At 44.3% G+C, this 16782-nt stretch overlaps 1 protein-coding gene across 1 annotated transcript in view; it reads left to right on the forward strand.

Annotated features, from left to right (window-relative positions):
* Positions 1–1302: 1302 nt before the first annotated feature.
* lpgat1 (lysophosphatidylglycerol acyltransferase 1) overlaps positions 1303–16782 on the forward strand; it is a gene marked incomplete at its 5' end in the record, with an annotated part of 38448 nt that continues 22968 nt past the window's right edge. Inside the window, 2 exons of the mRNA XM_039743074.1 lie at positions 1303–1398; positions 13559–13832. Coding sequence (XP_039599008.1) covers positions 1303–1398; positions 13559–13832 — 370 coding nt within the window. The remainder of the gene's footprint in view (positions 1399–13558; positions 13833–16782) is intronic.

A 16782-nucleotide genomic window follows, 5' to 3' on the forward strand; every position in this document is an offset into this window, starting at 1 on the left:
CAGGTTGGGGAGCAGGTGAGATTGTGACGTCAGGGCGACTGTAGTTAATTCTGCCGTTTCTTGTTCTTTTTGGATGGTCGTTCTTTCTGCTCCTGCGTTTCTTCAAGAGCTGGCATGTGTGCTCTGTCCCGGCACTTGAAGTGAACACTGCGGGTTATAAATTCTGTTCAGTTCTGTAGTTAATTGCATTTTGGATTTATTAGTAAACCCGCCAAGACACAAATAATGTGAGTTTATGTGAAATTTTTGTTTTCTTTCTACATCATCATACTTGCAGACGTCTAAAAACAATTCTTACAAATACAATTTATATAAACTTTGGATTTCTTTGTCATTTTTACTGCCAACTTTCCAGTGAATTAGCTCATCTGCATTTTTTAATTTGAACATAATTTAGTGAAATGTTATGTATGCAGTTTGTTTCCTCTTTTTTTAAAAACACAAAGTCTCGTATTGTAACGATTAGTTCTATCGTGTGCATGGCTGGAGAGTCGTCCCTTACTTGACTGGGGGGCCACTGCAGGTGGAGGTGTAACCCAGTCGGGATGGCTCCGTGTTGTTATCTAAGGCAGGTGGAAAGACTAGTGAAGTGACTGGGGGGTCTGCATTTCAGGAACGGTTCACAGTAGATGGCAGTGGTCCTCTGTGGTGGTCCCAGTCCAGACTGCGTGGGACTTGTAGATGAGGAATGCTGCTCTGTTGGGGTCCTTGTTGTGCCACCAAAGGGTGCTGCCAGGCAGTGACCACCCTGTTTTGAAGTGCTTCCATCATGCCATGTGCTGACACCCACAATATTCCTGGGTCCAGAATTAAAGAGGCCCCCTCACTTCAGTCGAGATGTGGGGGGCTTGCCTGGGAGGGGCAGAAGGAGAAAAGAAATTGCTGTGCTGGTGTGAATTTGAAGATGGGGCTGGTTGAACGTCTGGACTTGTGCTCACGGTCTTCTTAGACTGGCACTTCACAGCAGTGTTTGTGATCGTCTGCGGTTTTAAGCCTGCATGTGGTCCGTGTGCCCACCCAGTTCCGTTCAACACACCTCCTGAAATCAGGATGACTTGAAGTGAACAACTTCAAAGAGCCCACGGCTGATTCATCAGTCACTTGTGTTTCTGATCAGAGGACACCAACACCAGAAATGGACCCACTAATTGTCATCTTTTTATTCATCAAAGTTAAATGTCCTGTGACCAGGCTAGCAGGTCATGTCTGGCTTTGAACTTGAGTGGTAGTAATTAGGTTCATTTTCAGAAAATTGTTAGTTTATCTGAAGACGTGTTTTTTTTTTCTTTTCCCCCCTTTTAGGTGGTCCGCAAGATGCTGTGGTTAATGGATCATATATTTAAATATACAAATTTTGGATTGGTCTCTTTAATTCATGGAGATTTCTTTATCAGACAGGTAAGTTGTGTTTTTCTTTCCTTCAAGTCCCCCCGGGGGGTCTTCCTCTCCTCCTACGGCCCAGGGGTGTGCAGTTGGATTGGTTAGCCTTGTGTGGGCTTCAGAGCCGAGATAAAAGCCAGGAGCTGTGAGTACCTTGAGGGGCACCAGGCAGCAGCCAAAGAGAAGCTCCCTTATGTGCGGTTCTTTGGCATCACTTTAAAATTTTCATTTGTCTTTGTAACTCAGAATTTGATCTTTTGCGTGTCATTAAACTGAGAACCATTGTGTAGCAGTCCTGATCGAGTTTGTCTGAGCGCTAGCTGTACATGTGCAGTGTCTCCTCTGCCCTTTAAATGTGTTGTCTTATTTAGCGCCCGTTCTTTCCAGAGTTTATTCTGTCTGTTCAGCGGTGTCCTCCTGTACCTCCAGTCCCACGTGTACAGTCTGTGCTGATTAGTTGTAGTTTTAAACAAAAAAGGCAATCGGCACAAGTCGCAAAGTCGAAACAAAGGCCAAAGGTTGAGACGGTGACGATGCGAAATAAATAAGCAAAGCTCAAAGATCGAACTTTGGATCCAGTGCAGGATTTCAGAGCCAAATCAAGCAGACGTTAAACGAAGTCGAGGAACAGAAGAAGAAATTTGAACCTTTTAAGTGAAACTATGAAATGTATTAATAAAGAAAATGTGTGGAGTGCTGCGTACACACTTGCTGTGGGCACGGCCCCCAAGTTATCTCACCTTACCAAAGTGGCGTCTCACAGGCCGGGCACTGCACCACTCCAACTCCCAGCGTATGCGGCCGTCTGGCTTGGTGCTGCTTTAACATAATGGGTGCAGGCCTGCCCTGCCCTGCTGTGCGCCCAAAATAAAATACTTTTTAAACACAGTGGGTGTATAAACAGAGATCGTTAAAATGAACCTTTTTTAATCAGGAAGCCTGGCCGGGATCATTTAGTACAATTTGTGACGTAGCCTGACAGTAGTAAGGAGTGGAGCAGCCGTTCAAAGTGTAAACCACGGTGATGTGTGCGTTACTGATGGCCTCTTTGGGTTTACTTCTGACTACATGCCTGCAAATTCAAATTCACTCGTCCGTCACTAGAGCCGCCGTTATCCAGTAGGGGGTCTCAGAGTGGCCAGTGCCAGGCAGCCTCTGGGCACACACTGGGACAAGTTGGCGCCATAATACTGATGATGAGCTGGACCAGGTCCAGAGAGAACGCACACAGCCGCAGCTCAGTGTGTAAAGACATCGTCTTTGGTGAACGATAGGAAAGTGCGCTTTGTTTTCCTTTCTACTTAAAGAAGTCGGTTTAATATCAGATATCCAGAATGTCAACTGCTAAGCGCGTGAAGGTTTATTCAACACCACTTTCATTACTGGCCAGAACAGGAGCTGCCCTCGCCGATGTCAAATACGCGAATGTGTGCCCGAGACTTGAACATCACGCATTGCTTTGGTGTGCTTGTCAGGCTCAAGGGCCCTGCTAATCCAAAAAGTGTCACTTTGGCCGCATTTTAATTAACTCCGTTGCTTAGGCCTTAATTAAGTACACAACTTCGCAATAACTGAATTCAATGTATTAAACTTAATGAGAGGATGTTTCATAAACCAAGTGTAATTACTGGGTACACACTGGGTGAACAGCATACTGTACCTGCAGCGCTAATAAACAAAATCATCAAGTCAAAAAGCAGGGCGGCAAAAATAAAATTCATAGGACATGCGCTGCAGAGGGCGTCTTACAGCTTCATTTGAGAGACGCCATGCACAGCTGTTTAGATTTGATTTGTTTTTAATGGTGGACAGATGCCAGAGGAGCGCGTCTTTACCTAACTGTGTTAACTTATTTCATGTCTTATGCACCAGACTAACGTATATAAAAGTGTTCTGCATCGGCTTCTCTCAAAAATGGATTTAAAAAACAGTCTGAATGCTGAATTTCAGGTTAGCTTATATGGCAGTTAAAATCTGATCAGCTCGGCAGACGAGCATAAGAATAAGAACCAGCCTGGCAGAAACGAACTGCAGCGGACGGACGAACAGACAGACAGACAGAGGCGATCACTTCAGTTGCAGATTCATTTTCAGGATATCGGGCACTGGCTGAAGTACAGAGCAGGGGTGTCAATCTCAGACCCCAGAAGGCTGCAGGTTTTCCTCTCGGCTACTTTCTTTATTAGTAACTGAAGCTCCGGACATTTTCGGTCTCCTTTTCATTCACTTGCTTTTTAAGATTTACTTCCCTCCGTTGTTGTTTTTTTTTCCAGCCAGAATCCAAACAGTATTATTTTTTTGTATTTTACTTACCCAGTGTAGTTTATAGTCATACCTGAGATAAAAATTTGAATCTTATGTTTTCATGCTAATTAGATGTAAATCAAGGTAACCAGCAAGCAACCTTCATGAAGGCCACTGGTGAGCCACAAGCTGTGAGACGCGCACATTTAAGGAAGATTCCACCCAAACATTATACAGGGTGGGCCATAAGTTTCCATACATAGGAAAAGAAACTTTTTTTTTTTTTTTATGAAAAACCATTTTTATTTATATAAAATGCTCTACGTGACTGCTATTGTTTTGAAAACACATTTCAATACGTGCCCGCCACTGCTGATGAACACGTATTAGCACATCTGGAGTTATGCTTGTAATGGCGTTGGTGATACGTTCCTTAAGATGATTTATGTTTCGTATCTTTTCCTGATACACCTTGGCCTTCAAATGCCCCCAAAGATAAGAATCAAGTGGGGTGAGATCTGGTGATCTGGGATGTCACTCCACAGGACCACGACGACCAATCCAAGCATCCGGAAAATAAAATGTTAAAAACCATATGTATGGAAATTTATGGCCCACCCTGTGTGTGTGTGTGTGTGTGTGTGTATGTGTGTATATATATATATATATATATATATATATATATATATATATATATATATATATATATATATATATGTATATATATATATATGTATATATGTATATGTATATGTATATGTGTGTATATATATATATATATATATATATGTATATATATTTTTATATATTATTTACCCAAGATAGTTTGCAGTGATACCTGAGAAAGAAAAAAAAATTGAATGTTTTTATACAGAATGGAGATAACAAAGTTTCTCATCGAATAGGCGCCAATGGAACACAGTAAACGACATCAAAAACATCCATGAAGAAAAATCTGGCATTTCTCGTGTCACATAATCGACATGCTTCGACATGTTCAGTCGTCCCAAACACGTATATTTTCACTAAAATATTTTTTTAAATAAACCATATCTGGCAAGTACTCTGTTGAATGAAGACGGCACTCACTCAGATGAGCACGTGAATTGTAGCCTCGCCTCCCGCCATCACACTTGAGTTTGTGAGGTGAGCCACCGCTGGAGCAGCTCGCGCTGATTTAGCAGCAGCCAATTCTTAATTTTCTTCGTGTTGATGTGCCCAAGTGCGAGGCGTGTTCTTCTCTTCCTTACGGTGGTTTCTTTAACTTGTCGTCTTTAGTTTTGCACACGTTCTGCTGATCTCGCGTGAAGTGCACATTTATAGCCACTGAATAATCTGTTACTGGCCTTGACTCCCGACCAGCAGACGACGATCTTTCATTCATGTTCAGGCGTCTCTGTGCACATTCCACTTGTGTTCACGGGACTTCAATTAGTTTATTTAATGATATCTGAGTAAGAACGCTGGTGTTTGGGTTGTTGAAAACATACATGAGGAATGTATGACGTGAGTATCGGGAGAGGTTTTGATTTTGTTTGCTGTTGTCTAACTTTAATCATCATAGACACTTGTTATGTAAGAATCTTTCTCTGCGTTCTGCACAGAATCGTGACATTTAAATTTGTCTTAGCCGTAATCAAAAACTACATGGCGGAAGTCATATATAAATATATATATTTATGGGTTGATGTATTCCTTAGAGTCTTCTACACTAATCCAAAGAGTGTGCCCAAGTGTGTTAAATTGGTCGCTTGTGGACGGACCTTTGGCAATGTCGATTATCGTTGTTTTCTTGTCTTATCTTTGTATTTGTCGTGGTTCGGGCAGTACATGAAACATTGTCGGTCAGCGTCGGTGTTTTGTTCAACATTAAAACCACAACAGGGATCTCCTCCAGTAGCTTATTAGCAGCCACGTTTGACGGTAGCTGTGCTTCAATCATGGAATGCGGATTTTGGTTTTCAAGGTCAAGTGCAGTCTCTTTGAGAATTTCAGTGCGCAGTGAGGTTTTACTTCAGGTTGAGCTCATCTCTAATGAAGGGATGCATTCATAATTTGAGCCAGGAGGAGAAGTAGGAAGGAGACGCATGACTTAACTAAAGTAGGCACAGGGCTGCACTGACTTGGGGGAGAGACGGGAGAGGAGATCAAAATGACCAGGAGGTCAGTAAGTGAACCGAGGTCAGAACTGAACAGGCGTCGTTGGGGAAGCAAGAATGAGAACGAGATTTGAAATGCAGGAAATAGTAATTTGCCAGGAATGAGTTCTACTCGCAAGCTCGGATCACGCAGACTTCCCGGGCTCACCTCTATGCTGTCGCTAATGATGATGTCATTATTGAGTGGGCACTAAGGACTTCAGGGAAATCGCCATGGCAATGACAGATACAAAACTGTAACGTGGTGATGGCCAAGAAGAATCCAAATGGCGTTACAGTAAAACACGTTTTTCAATGTATTAAACACCAGTTTCACTCTAGATTTGATGTGAGAATTGAAATCCCCCAGAGAGATGCATGGATTGTCAGAGTCCACCCCACACAGGAACAAATACAATAAATATTGAACATCTCTTCTTATAATAACAGGTTGATGGAGATACGCTCCATTATGAATACGTTCTTAGTAAGAAAGCCCTGAAACACAGGTGGGAGACATTGAGGGGAGAGCTGCCAGAGTTGTGCTCTGCACAGTGATGGACGACTGTTGCTGCTCATGCAAGTAGACTTCATTTTATTCAGGAAACGATCATCAGGCCAGAGGTGTAGGGAAGCTGCCAGGCCGGAAGAATTAGTGGACTGCAGCGGACAATCGTAACATCTGTGCTCGACTACATGGCTGGCTGACATTCAGGTGTCTGGTGGCCTGGCCCTTGTAAGCAGTGACACGGACGGTTTGGTTTTCACGCTTGACTTCGTTCATTTTCTGCTCTTTGTACAGTAGAATGAAGCTGTGGGGTCAGAAAACGCAACAGAAGAAATTGGGCCTTGAAGGACAAATGACATTAAGTGCAACTTCAAGTAGATCATCATAATGAGAAATTCATTCAGATAAAGACGCAGGGTCAGGCCAACCCAAAGGAGAAATGTCTGTCTTTACATTGAAATATTTGATGGCAAAAGCAAAATAATAAACAAAATAAATTCAAAAAGCAGGGTACCAAAACAAAGTGCACAATGGATCAGCTGCACAGATCATCATCGTCTAGCGCCATTGGCTTCAGCTGCAATGTGGGTGACAAACAGGGGAGTGATGTGTGATCAGACACAGATGAGACGAGGCGCTCATGGAGAGAGATCAGCACAAGAGATAAAGATCGATATCTGGCCCTGCAATGATTACACAAATCAGCATGTTGTGTGGGATGAAGCAGTAGGCTCAAGAGATTAGCAGCAAGCCCTCACTTTGCAGACTCCACATGAACGTTCAGAGAAACCGACAGCAAGTCAGAGATGATGAGAGAGGAAAGGCTTTGGAAATGGAGATCCTTGAGTGCCGCGGCCTTTGGTCTTGGAGCATTCCAATAATATTCCATGCTGGGATGGCATCCACCTTAACCCTGTACAAGAGGTAGAATGGGAGGAAAACAAAAACGGGCATGAAATTCAAAAGTGAGGCAGCAGTGCCAGTCTCAGCACCACCCTGACTGACCCGTAGGTAGATAGTGCTGTGGCATTAAGAGAATACACACCGGGTAGTTAGCGCATGGCACTCCATAAAGTCAAGTCTCTGCCGATGAAAGACGGGGGGCTTTCCCTGTGGTCTGTGTGTGGATCCCAGTGCAGTGATGGGGACACTGTGGTGTAACACGTTGCTGTCCTTTGGATGAGATATAAAACCGAGGTCCTGACTCTCTGTGGTCAGTAAAGATCCCTGGGCATCTTTTGAAAAGAGTAGGGGGTTCCCAATGTCTAGGCTAAAATGCCCATCACGACCCCCCCTAATCACTTCGTCTATAACTGGCTCTCACTCGCACCCGTTAACCACCTAATATATAATGTATGGTGAGCATACTGGCACAAAAATGGCTGCCATCCCATCATTCAGGTGGGTGCTACACATTGGTGGTGGTTGAAGTGGTTTCTCTCTGTCTAAGCACTTGGAGTAGTGAGAACACAGCATTATAAATTAGTATTCTTATTATTAGATGTTAGGATGCCACTTGCTACCCGGTTTAAAGATCTTAAAACAAGCCGAAGGTCAGAGAATGTGGACACCATGTTGTCTTGTACCTGTGCTGGTCTGTAAAAGGACAGCGTCTCCCATGAGGTGGGCTCTTTTCTGCTGATTAGTCTGACTGAGGTGGGCTTAAAGTAAGGCTGTAGACGTGTTAATGAAAGGTAATTAAGCTGTTGTGCAACATTTATCTCATTTCAGGCCCCAGACAAGACCCATTTTAGACAAACAGACAATACTTGGCCCAAGGGGAAATTTAGCTTTCACAGAATCTCCAGAAACCATAGCAACCCGCTTGAAACACACGTTAAGGATTATCAAAACAAAACAAATAAACCCTTGTGATTGGTCTAATGTTAACAAAGCAGTCCCAGTGCGGCGCTGTAAAGGCGTATTGCTGTAGAAATGCAGTCCTCCATGCTGGTGTGTCGTCACAGAGAAGATGTGCAGCGTTATTCATAACGGCAGTCAGTTCTCAGAGCACACCTTAGGCCGGGTTTTTACTTCACCCAACACAACACAACGCAACGCAACACATGCTGCAGCAGACGCTTCTGCCATGCCAGCATTTCATTGTCTATACTTGCGCGCGTACTTTGTGTAAATCTGGAGGAATCCAGCAGGTGGCAGTGTGAGAGATCATCACGGTGAGAACAGGTTCGGCTTCTCTGTGTTGTGAATTGCCTGGAACATCCATTAAGTTCCGAGGACACCTTGCCGCAATATCTCTGAAAAGGATGTTTAATGATTACATCCATCAGTCCAGGCATGTGCCCATTCCAGCAAGCATTGGGCACGAGGCTGAAACAATCCTTGGATGGGGCCTCAGCTCATCGCAAGGTGATTACAAGCACACACATACACTGGTGTCATTTTAGTGTCACCAAATCTGCATATCTTTGGAAAGAAACCGGAGCATGCTGAGGAAACCCAACAGGGAACACAGCAGTGCTACCGCTCCTCCACCGTCTCACCCCCATGTGTGTAATAATTAACAGTGTTTAAACGAAATTAACGATTTATCTGCAAAATGTATCATACTTCCTTTAATGCATTTCATCATGAAAGTGATATCTATACTAATAAAAGGCAAAGCCCTCACTCACTGACTGACTCATCACTAATTCTCCAACTTCCCGTGTAGGTAGCAGGCTCATTCCTTACAGCTTTCTTACAAACGTTGGGCAGGTTTCATTTCGAAATTCTACGCATAATGGTCATAATTGGAACCTACTTTCGACCATATATTCGGCCATAGCTGGCAGCTCGGTTGTCGTGTGAGGCGGAGTTGCGTCCCGCATCATCACGCCTCCCACGTAATTGAGTGCCTGCTCATATAAGGTAAATATTCACAAGATCACACAAGAGAGCGGCTCACGTGAACTGACTGTGCACGCAGTACATAGAGAACAAGGAAAAGCTCCAAAGAGCGCTGAATAAAAAACACATTACACAATTGAGAAGGCAGCAAAAGAATATGAAGCGAGTGACGCATATTCATGAGTGCAGCTACTGAGGAAACAAAGCACGGTGTAAACTGTAAGTTTAAATTAAGTTTATAGACAACGCTGCTGCTGGTGTTTTTAAAATTGCTGGTGAAGGACTGTGCTTCTGCAAATGAAAATGAGATGGTCACGGATAGAATAGTGTTTGGCACAAACTCAGCAAAAGTGCGACAGAAACTTTTAAGTGCCGGGTCTGAGCTAACATTAAATAATTGCTGGTGAAGGACTGTGCTTATGCAAACGAATGGAAAGCAAATGTTACGTTATTTTTAAAATGTTTCCTTTTCTTCTTCATAACTTCTTTACCACACTTCTTCTCCGCTGCGAAGCACAGGTATTTTGCTAGTCAAGTATAAATCTAAAGATTCTAAATGTGCAGAGAGTTGGAATATCAGACATTTAACGTGTTCTGTGTGGCGATCTATTGCTGGCGATCCGCTGCTGTCGGGTCCAAGAAACTCGTAGCGATTAAAAACTGGGATGATGTTTACGATGGTCAGCTTTAATGATAAAGTAAACTACGAGGTTAAAGTGGACATTTCGAGAGTAAAGCCAAAATTTCCACTTTAATCACAAAATACACGTTTTCACCATGTCCTTAAGTTTTTTCTCTGTAGCTCAAATACCTTAACCTGCAATTGCTCCGTCCTTGGTATGACGTTAATCTGCATCCTGCCCTGCGTGTAGGCTCTCCAACCTGCAGGAAAAAACCTGGGGGTTGGTGGCAGAATTGGCACTCCAGCCACCATAAAAAAAACCTCCCAGTGTTCCACTTCATCTGAACTGGTATGGTGCTGAGGTGTCACCCGTTGCATGGCTGCACTCGGGTCCTAATCTGGGATCCTGAGTTGGTTTGTTGTGTGGCGAGTGCGGCAATGCGCTGTATCAGCGTGTGCTCCTAACCTCCTCTTCCTTTAATACTGCGCCGTACATTCTGATGCTGTTGTGCAGTTGCAAAAAAAAAAAAGACGGCACTGAAGGCAGTATGTGAGAATTTTAAAACGTGTCGGGAATATGCGATGCTTGAATATGAAAGCACCACGAATGCATTTGTATGTCGCCATTTTGCTTCACTACATCGAACCATTCATCAAACATTGAAGTGCGCACACCGATCCTGTAGGATCCACAAAGAGGCTTTCTGTCACATGTAGATAGTAACCAGAGACTCTGACGTCACATTCCAACTTTTAGCACGCTGCGCCCCCCGACTTTTTTCTGGTACTGCACACGTGTCATGTTAATTTCTGAGGACCTGCTCAGAGGACGCGTCAAATGAATGCTGGGAACACGTGGCAGCCTTGATGCGTACGTGTTCTGAGCGTGAAGTATAAACGAGCCCTTATAGTTGACCCTGTGTTTTTAATTATATAAAAGTATACAACATATTTAGTGAATGAAGGTGATCTGCCATTGAGTATTCTGCGGCCAGTTCAGGGCCAAGTGTGCTTTGTGAGCGCTGAAGTCGAAAACAACGGAAGAACTTAAACCCAATTAAAGTAAAAATAATTTCTTTATTCTTAATTCTTGGTGAGTAGAGAGAATGTGAGACTGCCTCTTTCCAACTCAGTCAACTGATTTGGATTTTGGCAGAATATCTAAAGTAAACCTGTTCTCTCTTTTATATCCTAGAAAAGGAAAAAAACCCTAGCAGTTCATTCTGAGGTTATACATAGCTTAAGGTTAAATCTTAATTTATGACATACTGGAATGTCCTAAAACATGAAACAAACAGCCATTTGCATTCCTAAGGAATACACCCTTCTAATTATACACACTTAGAATCAATTTAAATATTCTTATAGTCCATAAAGATCTTACATTCTTCACAGGGTCTTCTGATAGTATCAGAGGTCAGCCTTTCCTATAAATGATAAAAGTTAGTCCCTTAATGCTGTGCACGCAGCCCAACTCCTTTTCTGCATAAATGAGGAACAAATCATATAGCTCTCTGCAGCATGATCAACTCAAAACATAGTCCTTGATATCTGTGAGTTAAATAATAATGTTTGCTCTTCCTCAGCTTCATAAAGAGCTTCAGCACAGACGGAGCAAGGTGGTGATCATCCACAGACGTGGAGAACAAGCCAAAGCAGGCAGAGTAGTTGAGCATATGGAGTTCCAAATGAGACAAGAGAGGGCGAAATATCAGATGGTTGACTGCAATGGCACAGTAGACAGAACCGGTACAGAAGGTCATCAGCTTGAGGAAAGCCCCGTCCTGGCAGTCACTCTGAAAGTGGCCCAGTATGACGGCTCTGCTTCACCACGTTAGGCTGTTTTATAACAATGGCAGAAGGGGGCCAGAATAAAATTGGCATAAAGGAAAAGTTCCTAAAATGCATGTATACCACTGATAATTACACCCTCCTGTTACCCGCATCCGTAACCTGCTGCATTTTTCTTTGTCGCTTCATTCGTGGCTCAGTTGTCTTTTCTACAGACTCTGCACTGCACTGTCTGAACTACTTTAAATGTTGAGTTTCCAGATCTTTAAGATGCCAAATCTGGGCACAAATCGCAGACACTGAGTGAGGTCAAAGAACCTGGCGATGTGCCGTATGCCGAGTATGAAATGACTGTATAAGGAGAACAAAACTCTACAAGCTGCAGTGAAGTGGCGGCAGATGGGGCCTGACTGCTCTGCACCCGCTGTCATCTGTCCAGCACCCGCATTTACTTGGAGACTGACCAGTAATAACAGAAGACAACTCCATCGTACAAGCAAAGAGAACAGAGCAAGCCCAGTAGTCTGCCCTGAAGGAGCCCACGATGCTCACCTAAACAAGCCAGATTTACGACCAGTGAGCCCCCTCCGTTCTAAAATGGCAAATAAAATAAAATGGCGAGCACAGGGCCGGCGTGTTGACTTTAGGATTACATTGACGAGAGGTCTGACGAAGATCTCTGTAAGGAGAGTGACATTTGTTCATTCTGAGGCATTACAGACCCCACTGAGCTCCAGACGGGACATTGGGATTCCTGCAGCCTTTGTTAAAAGTAGTGATGTGTCGGATATCATGCCTGATTTTTTTTTTTTTTTAAAGGCACAGTGTCCTCTGCTGTTAAGGTGTTAGGAGTGAATTTAAAAAAGAAACAAAAAAGAAAGTGCGGTAAGCAAGATACAGGAAAAAAAACAAACGTCTGTCTGTCTGTCTGTATGTCCGCTTTTGACAAGAGAACTGCTTTACGGATTTAGATTGGGTTCTTTTCTAGAATTTGCGTGAACATTTGCGACTTCTCTCATCGCGCTCATAGTTCGCTTGCAGGATCGATTTATTTGCACAAATCCGTGAGACACAAAGCGGGCCGAGGGGAGGGGGATGCGTGACGTCAGGAGCTGGGCGGGGCCGGGCCCTCCTCGCTGTCCTGTTTCACTACTACGTGGGCGGAGCCACGGGGACGGCTAGTTTCTTATAAGTGTACATCTGACACTACTGCACACTTCTAGGCACTGCTCTATGACGGGACTGGTGGTCTCAGTGTCACTTACAGCAGTGCAGTGTGACCTACTAGATGGTCAGAGGTGGTTAAGTGAGACACGGGGCATCTTGAAATTGCATATTTCAGGGGCAGATCTGTGGATCCTTCATATTCACAAGTAATTTTAGCAACCTGTCAAATCATGCTGATACGTTACCCTGCACCGTGACGGATGAGCGCGTCACTGTCACTTCATAAGCCTCGATAAGCCTTTGTTACATAACTGTATGCGAGTAATCGATACTTTACAGGTTACAGTGACGGACTGATTGAGAAACTGGTTGCTGCCGCCACGGGGGGTCCCTGTGGACTGAACATTGAGAGGCACTGGTGTGGAGCGATTTATCACACTGGCGGGCTCGAGTGACTCACAGTCAGTGTCCGCTGCAATCTGAGGCCCTTTCTGTATGTCAGACCGATGGACGTAAGACCTTTACTGAAGAGGATACCAAGAGAAATTCAGAACGTGGGCATAAACATGAACTCCAAGGGGTCTGACTTCACTTTGCAATTTGATATGTAACATATGGCGCAGCATGTCCTCCGAATCCCGCAAGTGCAAGCGCGGAATGTGCAGCTTTTGAAGCTGAACGGGTTCACTTGTGACTGCCAGTCCTGTCATGGAAGTTCGCAACAATTCATTTGTTAAGGCCGGACTCACAATCTCATTTACTCTGAAAAATGAATGTCAGACATTATTATAGATTTTCTTTTTCTCCCTCACACTCAATTTCTCAGCTTTTCATTGTTTTTACTTTTCTCTCCAACAGGGTAAAGCACACCGAGACCAACAGCTAGTGCTGCTAAAAGACCACTTAGACAAGTATTATCACAGCCGGGATCGTAAGTGGATTGTGCTCTTCCCAGAAGGTGGCTTTCTGAGAAAAAGACGGGAAACCAGCCAGCTGTACTCTAAAAAGAACAACCTCCCATTCTTGACGCACGTGACTCTCCCCAGGATAGGCGCCACACAAGTCATCCTCAAGACGTTGTGTCCGCAACAGGAAAATGGGAGCTTTGCAGGTGGCGAGGAGATGAGAGCAGGTAACAGGATCAAATACACACATGCATGTATGGGCACTGGCGACCTTCAGTCCTCCTGTCGTCTCGTAGTGTGAATGTGGCTGCGCCCGTGCAGGTTATGGCACACAAGTGCATCTGCACACATCCTTCTGAGTGTCAGGCAAAGCAATCATGGACACCGGCCGCTTTGTGCTTAGCTCTGTGTTCTCGTTTTAGAAACTTGTTTTCCAGTTTCTGTTGCTATTTTTCCAACGGATTGTCCAATCCAATAAGATATATCTGGGAGACGTTTACTTTGATGTTCTAAATTTAACTTAAGGAGTTTAAGCTTGTGTGATGGGAGATTAAACTGATTTTTTTGGGAGTGGGGTGGGAGGGTAAGTAGTTAATGTGGCAACCTTACAGCTCCAAGTTAGCAGGTTAAAGTTGTGGCTTGGCCTCTGTCTGGGTCCAGGATTTACACCCCACTGTGTCTTCATGGGCGTTCATCCTGGCTTTTGATGCGCAATTTGCTGTTTCCTTAAAGATTACTGAGATGACATTCACAGATGTAGGGTGGTGCTGCTGTGCCACTTGTATCTTCTAACATCTTGTCATCCCAAGTCCACTTTCTGACTTGCACCTTATATTGACGAAAGTTAGTGGACCATCACACCTATGTGAGCTTGTTGGATGTCCCATTCCAAAACCATAGGAATTAATATGGAGTTGCTCCGCAATCCCCCCCAAGTTGCAGTTATTATAAGGCTTTCCACAAGATTTGGGGTATTTGTGCCCATTCATCCAAAAGAGCATTTGTGAGGCCAGGCTCAGGCGGATGTTGGACGAGAAGACCAGGCTTGTAATCGGCATTCCAGTTCATCCCAAAGGTGCTCAGGTCAGGCCACTGTGCAGGCAGTGCACTCGCGTTCCTCCATGTCTTTATGGACCACAGTCCTGCTAGAACAGAAAAAGGACCTTCAACGACACAAAGCACACAATTGTCTAAAATGTCTAACAGTACTTGTCACTGGAACCAAGGGGCCTCACCCAAACTCTGCCATTACCCCTTCTCCACCAGACTTTACAATCCAGAAGGTGGCATTCTCTTGGCATCTGCCAAATCCAGATTGGTCCCTCCGAATGCCAGATAGTGAAGTGTCAGTCACCACCCCAATGATTCCAGTGGAGGATGGCGTGCTGTGGACCACTCCAGCTGATGCTTGGCATTGGACGTAATGATCATAAGCTTGTGTGCAGGAAGCCTGTTTCAGGAATCTTCCGACGCCGAGTTTCTTGTGCTGGTGTTGCCTCCTGAGGCAGTTTGGGACTCGGTTGTCAGTGATGTCATGGAGGTAAAGCGATCTTTATGCACTTGAGCACTCGGCGAGTTTGTCTGGTTTAGCAGTTCATGGCTGAGCTGTTGTAGCTCCTCAACAAGAACAGCACTTAGAGTTGAGCAGAGCAGATCTAGCCGAGCACTGACATGTGGCAAAGGTGACCCCCTGTGACAGCGGCACGTTTAAAGTCACTGAGCTCTTCACTGTGACCCGTTCAGCCGCCAGTGCTGACTGCATGGCTCTGCTTGATGTTATGCAACTGTTGACAGAGAAACACCTGAGCTCTATAATCTGGATTGGGGGGTCCACATCCTCTTGGCCATTTGGTGAACCACAAAGTATGCTGCAGTGATTAGAAACGAGTTCATGCCGCATTCTTGATGCTGTGGCGACCTCAGGCAAACCGTGCAGTTTATGCGCTTCTGGTATATAATGTCCGCCCTGGAGCAGGCCAGCGACTGCTAATGGATGAGACTGATTTTAACTTTGGAGTAATTGCATTAGGGCTCCAATCAGCCAAAAAATGAATCAGCACTTAAAGATTGCTTTTTCAATAAAAACGTACTTAAGTACAGCATATTGTCACTCGCACTGTTAAAAGTTAATGGCATCTACAAAATCTTGGTGAAATAGCCTTAACCCAAATGCCTGGTTGTGTTTTCTGGATTCGTCTCAACAATATGGCAAACAAAGGGAGGTTCATTTTCTTGCGCCCTCCTAATTTTTCGTGTATGTCAGAAAAAGAGTGTGTCTTAATGTCTGTTGTTCTCACAGAGGGCTCCCTAATGTGCTTTTGGGCAGGTTTTTGTATATCGTCCTGTGAATACTCCTTCTGCCTTTTCCAATGTAGCCCCTTCACATTGAGCGGACAAACGAGGTAGGAGGTGATCCTTGACAGTCAGGCCCGCTGGCGCCACGCGAGATTGTGTGCGAGTGTGTAAAGTTGCTCACCAGTTTTAAGGTGCTATTCCCATTTTTCAAGTTTTATAAAAGGTCTCGATCGGTGCCAAGACAGTTTCTCCTGGTACTGTACCACCAGTGGGAACTGATTAAAATAAACTACACGGGGGCTAAAGACTACTACTACCCTTCAAGTCGAGAAAGAAAAAGAGAATGAGGTGTGCGATTGAGCAGAAGAACATGGAGCAGTATGCCAGCTGTAGTGAACTGCGTTAATAATTTATCTTTGTTGCTGTGCTTGAATTATACTTTCAGTTGTTTCTCTGTTCCCTTTCACCATCGTATCCACATTGTCCGCTCTTTACTTTATGAGAAACGTCTCAATCTGCCACTGCTCAAGGATTAATGATTATTCAGAAAAGGCAAAACCTCCGTGTATCGTCATCACTGAAGCTTTTCTTGTGTGACGTCAGCAAGACTCATTTTAAAGGCTCGTTTTCGGTAGATGAATGCCATAATGAGGTCCCTTGTAGCACTGTGTGTGTCCTAAAGCAAGGCTGGAATGGAGAGAGGCAGACAAAGGTTTGTGTGTTGGTGTTGCTCCATGTGATTAAAAACAAAAAAAAATCGGACAAACTGATTGGATGAACAGGACCATGTGACAGCGCAGGAAGGAAGAAGGCGGCACTGGTTTGGTTTACTTCAGATGACCTCTCTTTCGTGTTCATTAAGCCTCCTTAGGTCAGGTTTGC

The sequence above is a fragment of the Polypterus senegalus genome, unplaced genomic scaffold (genome assembly GCF_016835505.1).
Source record: "Polypterus senegalus isolate Bchr_013 unplaced genomic scaffold, ASM1683550v1 scaffold_4977, whole genome shotgun sequence".
Lineage (NCBI taxonomy): Eukaryota > Metazoa > Chordata > Cladistia > Polypteriformes > Polypteridae > Polypterus > Polypterus senegalus.